Source organism: Arachis duranensis, chromosome 10 (assembly GCF_000817695.3).
Source record: "Arachis duranensis cultivar V14167 chromosome 10, aradu.V14167.gnm2.J7QH, whole genome shotgun sequence".
Lineage (NCBI taxonomy): Eukaryota > Viridiplantae > Streptophyta > Magnoliopsida > Fabales > Fabaceae > Arachis > Arachis duranensis.
This window is the reverse complement of record NC_029781.3, coordinates 21,512,503-21,520,413: the sequence shown is the minus strand read 5'-3', so window position 1 is coordinate 21,520,413 and position 7,911 is coordinate 21,512,503. Positions and strand designations below refer to the sequence as shown.

Genomic DNA, 7,911 nt, shown 5'->3' with positions numbered 1-7,911 from the left:
AGTAATTTAATAATATATTTTAGTCTATAATTTTAAATATTAATAACTAATTAATAATTAAAAATAATAATTATAACGATCCTTTAATATTTCTCTAAATATATATTTAGTTAACGCATTTTAATGTACATCTAATATTATGGAAGTTTTTTATAAGAAAAACATAGAAGGCCAGTTTTATCGCCATATATTATTCATTTATTTGACATAATGATTTTTTGTGAAGAAAAGTTTAGAATCATATTTTTATGTAATGCTGCATGTAATGCATGTCAAATGTCAATGGTGGGACAATAATGAATTAATTTTGCTGGATTACAAAATTGTATGCGTGCTTTGGCTTTGGAATATTGTGCCAATTTTTTATGGTAGTTAAGGAAGGGCATGTTGTGACCATGGGGATAAGGTGGTGGACCTTATCATAATAATGTAGCTATTATTGTGTGTGTGCAGGATTATAATGCAACGGTGGAGTTCTACTGGGCACCGTTCATTGTAGAGTCAAACTCAGATGATCCAAAGATGCATAGCATATTGAACCGAATCATCATGCCTGAATCAATTGAGAAGCATGGTGCCAATTGGAAGAATGTGGACTACCTTGTTTTTAACACTTACATATGGTGGATGAACACACCAACTATGAAAGTCTTGTAAGCACCATAACAATACTCTATACTCTCTCTCTCTCTCCTAATTAATTAATAATGTCATTATATAATTGAATTGGAAGTTTTAAAAATCAGGGTTTAATTTAAATATATACTAATAATAACAGCTTAATTCTTTTACATTGTCATTTAGTAAATTAGTCCTTTGCTGATTGCTTATCTCACATCAATATAAAATGAATTCAAACTTTATAAAATGTGATTAATTAGTTGAAAGTATAAACTCTAGAAACTAATAGAATCGAACACAATAACATCAATATATTTGGACACATTATTGTGTTTGGATATATTTCATCTTATTACATTTTATATTATAGATAGAAATTTAATTATGTAGTGCTAAAATTAGTGAAAATCATTTTTTATTTTTTGTATCTATTAGTTAAATAATTAATAATCTAACGAAGAAATTTATCAAATGACTGTGAAAAATATTTATATTCTCGATGCATAAAAAGTAAAATTAATTTTTTAATGAATTAATTTTACTAAGGTGGCAGTTATGAATAACAACAGTGGCGAGTAGTATTTTAATTACAGTGTGATGGGTGTCAGTGATTTAAAGAGTAAGAGGTTAAATTTAAGTCTTCTTTAACTTTGGTTTGAGTAATTTTAGAGTTGGATGAAACTTTTAAATTCTGTAAAACTCTTTGAGATGAAAAGTAAGAGATATTTTTATTTTATCTCTTATCGAGTAAGAACAGAATTGTGTATAAGGTATATAGCTGTGAAGACTAGTTGGATAGAATAAATAGGAGATTATTTTGTTTTGTCTCCTAAAGTATAAAATCAAAAACAGAGAAGAAAATGAGAATTGACACAACCAGATTCAACTATTCAATGTAATGTAGTTTACATTCAGTCTCCATCACAATAATGATAAAATTTCACTATCTTTAAATAAGATTACATTCACCATTTTTTTTAAAATTCAACTCAATCCTATTTTGGACAAATCTAACTTCTACCTAAACTAAATTTAATTAGGAACTCACCCTAACTTTCAACTGCAAAATACTCACACAACTTGTAAGAAAATATTCTCAAGATCATGAAAATAAAACAGAAATACATAAGAAAATTTTTGAAATAAACATAGACTTTTTTCCAAATCTAATTCTCTCTATCTTTTTTTTCATTCAATGGCTTTTTCTTACATTCCTCACAATAATGCCTTTTACTATTGAAACAAAAAAAAAGATTAAATTGAAAAAACAGAATATTTAATAGAGAACCATGAAGGAGAAAAATGAATAGTTCTGTAAGCTATGGGAACCCAAACTTTGTGTTCTCACTCTTTACTCCAACCCTTGGTCGTTTACCCCTTTAATAGAGGAGTAAAGCTTTCAAAGTTTGAAAACCTATTTCAATACATTTGACTTTTTCTCTCAAAAATTTAGTAGCAACAGCTGCGTAGGAGTAATGGAACAGAACATACATCTATATTTTCTATCTTCTCTTTTATCCTTTTTCATATTGTTTCAAGAATCTGAGCCCTTCATTTGTGCTTTGACTCTAAGTAAATTATTTGTCTGTTAATTCTTTGCGAAACTCCATAACCTTCAAATTCTTGGACTTTTTGATTCGGTGTATGGAGAGAGGAGATTTTCTTCCACAAGTTTTAATGTTGCACAAAAAAAAAATTTCTAATGAGATTTTAGATGTGATATTTGCTTTTAGTCCTAACTTCTTTAACTTTTTTTTCTTGGTTAGATTTAGTAACACTTTTTGTTCTTTGATTTAGCTCAAATCAGAGTTTTTTTCTTTTTTCTTGTTTTGCTTATGTAATTTTAAGTGGGTAATGAAAAAGAGAGAAGAGAGAGAAGAGAGAATTTAGTTCGGTAGTGTGTGGTTTGTTTCTCATGCAATTTAAGTTCTATTGCTTAGTTAACCACCAATTCAAGTGAATAAATTTGGATCATCAATTGAGCTTATGAAAATAGTGTAAATTATATTTAACCACTTATTTTTCTTAGAGTTTATGGATCAGAATTATTGTTGGGTTTTGTTTGCTTGTTATTGGACCAGTTTGATTAATTTAATTTTTTGCACAATTAACAAATTAATTACACATATAATTGTATTTTTAATCCAATAATAATATTTAATCATCATCAATAATATATTATATTATTGTTAGTTCTTTATCAAATTTAACACAGTATGTTAGCATTAAAAAGATAAGAATTTTAAGAAAAATGTATAAATGATTGATTGTATGAACTGAAGTTGAAGAAGATATTGATGGTTGACTATAATGAAAGAAATTAAATGAATTAACAAAACACAATTTTCTTTATTTCAAGTGAAAGAGAATAAAACTCCTAATAAACTAAAGTTTATCCAATTGATCTATTTTTGTCTTTCTGATTACAATAATATAGTCCTTATTTATACTATTTCTCTATCTCATTACTAATATTTACTAATATTTAAATAGTCAGTTATTTCCTAATTATCATACCTTATGTTCGAATCAGTGTCCTATTTATAATTTATGTTTGAAGGAATTTGTGAATTGGATTTTGTGTTTGGCATGTTGGTGATAATGCAAAAGACGAGGGTCGTTTGATGAAGGGTCAACGGAGTATGATGAAGTTGCAAGGCCAATTGCATATAGAAGAGTCTTAAAGACATGGTCAAAATGGGTGGAGGACAACATTGATCCAAATCGAACCAAAGTTTTCTTCAACAGCATGTCCCCTCTTCACATAAGGTAAATCAATATGCTCAATTCTCAATTTTCTGTTTTAGATTTATTTTTTGGATAAGCTACTAAAATAACACCTGAAATGTTTTGGCACCAATCAAAAATTTCAAAACAAGGAAATAACAAATATTCTCCTGAAAATATTAAACATTTGAGAGAAAAATTATTACTCAACTCATTTTGTTTGTGGCGGTTGACAGAAATCGGTGACACAATTTTATCCTTTTCTTCTTTTGAATTTTTTTTGTTCATTTTTTAATAGTTTATCTCTTATCATCATCATCAATATTCATTACTGCTACTAGCATTTTGTCGAACATGCTATACCCGTCAAACCTTCAATTTTATATATAAATACATAAATTTTATATAATATATACAAAAACACAAAATTAAACCTAATGTAGTGAATTAAGGGTTGTGTGTAATTACAATGATAGATCCAAAAAAAATTGATGTGAGATAAAATATATATATATAATAACAAAAATAAATTTCATAATAATTCAATACAATGAATCAAATTTAACAATACAATGAAAATAAATAAATATTATTATTATAAACTACTAAAAATATTTTCAAATTCTAGGAGACCGTTTACAACTTTTATAATTATGATAATATATAAGTATATATAGATTTAAAAATTTGTATAGATATAGTTCGTCCGATTAAATCGAATCAACCCACTCACATCCAATCTGGATCAGATTTAATAACTATAATAATATATTAGTATAAGTATGAAAAATAATAGGAAAAAAAGAAAAGAAAAGATGACCATTATAAAAGGGAAACTGTATTATATATAATATGTATAGATTATATATAAAAGGTGATTATAGGGGTCAACAATCAAAATACAATGAGTCTTTTGAGTACCAACTGCAATTACTTGCCTTTATTCTTTGTTCTTTGTTCTTTTTTTCCTTTTCCTTGTTTTTCATCACCTTCAATGGGGTATTTTATTTGTTCTCCCCCAACATACGAACCAAAGTTTATCCTTTTGAAGTGCTTATTAGCTATTAACAAATTAAGAAAAAGTTTAGGAATCAGCACTTTTTTAACAATTTGACCAACACTTAGTCATCAAAAGAAAAGTAAATGATTTTTTATCATTGAATATAATCTCACACCATTAAAAATATTATTAATGGTCAATTAATGGTTACAAAACACAAAATTTGCTGGCTCCGTAGCACTTCTCACAAATTAAATACCAATGTGCTAGCTGGCACTAAAGGTAAAAGGATCTTAACCTGCAATCTCCCATGAAGATAGTGTAATTCTCACATGCCATATATATAATATAATATTTGTTAACCCATTAGGTGAGACCACCCTAACTGTCATCTTATTTTATTATACTTGGTTAGTGTTTTAGCTTTTGGATCTCTCGTTAGTTTGGTTGGCCAGCCACTACAGTATTCGTTGTGCCTACAAATTTTATTTATTGTTTATTTACTACAAATTTTAGGGTATGTTTGGTTTTTTTAAGAGCATATATAAATTCAATAGAATGAGAATTTTTGCGTACGTGTAATGAATTTTTATATGAAAAAGTCATGTATGATAATATTTTTTTTAATGGGCAATGCTATATCACTACATGTACAATTCGAAAGTTGTCTACTAATTGTTTGTGGGAGGAAAAATGGTGCGAGTTCCATTCTTTTTTTTTTTGCTTTATTTTATCTTTCGCATTTTAAAGCTTTTTAAAGAATAAATAAACAAAATTACGCGTAAAAGAATTTAAGATGGACAAAAACATATTAAAAAAATCATAAATATCAAAGTATATCTAAAAATTTATTTTTTATGGACAAAAATATTACGTCGTTAGTAAATTTTTCTAATCTCTAGGATATATTTTTGTCCACCAAAACTTTTTTTTCTAGTGTACTTTAATATTTATAAATTTTAATATGCACTTTTATTTACTCAAATTCTTTCATGTGCTTTTGTCTATTTATTTTTTTAAACTTAAAAACTATCAAACAAAAATGACAAACTAAAGGTTGTTCAATAGAGATAACTTTCAATAATTGTCCAAGAAAAAAAAACTTTTTTTTTATCTAACTAATTATACATAGCCTAAGAATTTAATCTTGATTCCTCATGAGTGATAAAAAACAGTTACAAAAGAATATTTTAAATTACGTATTGCAAAATAAATGTGATAAAAAGTATTTGACTAAACACCAATTATATATCTATAAATTGAATAGAAACGATATCTTATATTTTATTATATCTAAAATAATTATGTTATGTGTATATCAAAATTAGTCACTAAAATTAATTATTAAACATTAAAAATAAATTAAATTATATATATTTATACACAAATATACGATGACTAATTTAGTAATTAATTTTTAATATTATACATGGTCTTTCTTTTTTATAAACCCAATCCCTCATCTCATAAGTGTATCATGTTGGCACTGTAGAAGACAAAATTGAGTGAATAACTAAATACAAATGTAAGATCTTTAAGTAAACTCCTAATAAACTAATTAACCCATTTTGATTTTATATTATTATTTATTGAAGGAGTGGTGATTGGAACAACCCAGATGGCACAAAATGTGCTAAAGAAACAACACCAATTCTCAACACATCAAACCCACAAGTTGGAACAGATCGAAGGCTTTTTGTGATTGCCAACAATATAACACAATCTATGAAGGTGCCAGTGAACTTCATTAACATAACAACATTATCTGAGTTCAGAAAAGATGCACATACATCAATTTACACCATACGCCAAGGAAAGTTGTTAACTGCAGAGCAACAAGCTAACCCTGCCACTTTTGCTGATTGTATTCATTGGTGCCTGCCCGGCCTGCCCGACACGTGGAACGAGTTCCTTTACACGCGTATTATCTCGATATCTTGACATACAACAAATCAACATCCAAATTCAACGACAAAGATTTGGATGTTTTAAAAATATTTTCTTTTACAATGTATAGATATTTTCAAAGTTTTTTTTTTCCCACATAATTGTTATTAATGCTCTGCTTTCACACACATCCAAAAACAAAACTGAAAAAATAAAAAAAATAGAAAAATCCTTCAACCAACGCCTCTGATCTCATCTCTGTAAGTGTTCATGTAATTTTCCTTGATTGGGACATTTTGTTTCTTTTAATTATCTTTCTGCTGTTATAGATTTATAGGTTCAGATTTAGGAACATGGGGTATTTGCAATTTTTTTTTTACTCCTCATGTTTCTTTGGCTGTGTTGGGTTGAGTCGGAAGAAGGCCAAGCACCACAATTGTACAATGATGTGCTTATTGAAGACAATAAAGTGATTAATCACATGATAATGTTTTATGTACATTATATTAGTATTTTTTTTTTTTTTGCTCATTTTTTTTTTTTTTTTTCTCATCTATTGACCAACTCTAACTACTCTTCAATGAAAATACATATATAAATATCGATTGACTAATTAATACAATTTTGAACTAATAAAATAATAATGTTTATCATCAATATTTGCTTTTAGAGAAATTATATAGAATTTAATTATGATACAATAAAGCAATTCTATATGTGCATCTAATTATATATTGTTATGACAGTAATTTTACCTTTTATATTGACTGTGTAAATGGTTATTTAAAAGAATAGATGTAATTAAAAGATTTTATAAGATATTTTACAGGGTCAATATATCAAAATTAAACTTAATTATATATTAAAAATCTTAATTTATTCTTTTAATTACCCTCCTAATTTTTTAAATAACTTCAAAAAAATCGGCAACTTCCATTTTTGTTTTTGTTTTTTTATTTTCTACAGTATTTTCTATTCTGACAGGCTAAAGACTAATCTATCGTGGTATTGAACTCTATTTAAAGATTTGTCGCTGACTAATAAATTACTACATATACAAGACAAAATTTAAACTTTTAATACTTATTTAAATAGACTAATAAATTTATTACTATTTTTATTTGTCATTGTTTTGAGTTAAGCAGAAAGTTCATACAAAATAAAAAAGAAAAATTGTAGAATGAGCCCAATAACTTTCCTTCTCAAAGTATTTGGCCCACTAGCCAATCTTTTATATTGTGTCCAGCTTGGAGTTTTAGACCAATCACAGAGCCGATTCCGTTTTTCTTCTTCACTTGTTCTTACCAATCTAGTTGGGATTTAATGGAAAACATGTGAGTCCAAAAATAAGAAAGGAGGAGGAGAACAGAAAATGGATTTTCTTTAATTTTTTTAATACTTGAGAGAATAATGTGTAATTTTTTACTTTTAATTCTATAAATAGAATCAAAAATAAAAAGAAGAGAGAATAATGAAAAATGAGATCAAGCACTGGATACCATTCATTTTTTTTATTGAAAAAAATCCACTCCTAAAAAAATATGTAACTAAGAATAGAATAAGACAAACTGAAAATAAGTACAAAACATAGAAATACAAAAAAAATAAATTATAAAAATTAATTTATTTTTATTTTTATTCAAACACAAAATTTTAAAAAATATAATAATAAAAAA

General features: G+C 26.5%; 1 protein-coding gene across 1 annotated transcript in view; it reads left to right on the top strand.

Annotated features, from left to right (window-relative positions):
• The window catches only part of LOC107469453 (xylan O-acetyltransferase 1-like), an 8,215-nt gene extending 1,466 nt beyond the window's left edge, over nt 1–6,749 (top strand). Inside the window, exons 3-5 of the mRNA XM_016088824.3 lie at nt 454–653; nt 3,232–3,390; nt 5,944–6,749. Of these exons, the coding sequence (XP_015944310.3) occupies nt 454–653; nt 3,232–3,390; nt 5,944–6,289 (705 nt within the window). The 3' untranslated portion in view covers nt 6,290–6,749. The remainder of the gene's footprint in view (nt 1–453; nt 654–3,231; nt 3,391–5,943) is intronic.
• Nucleotides 6,750–7,911: the final 1,162 nt, after the last annotated feature.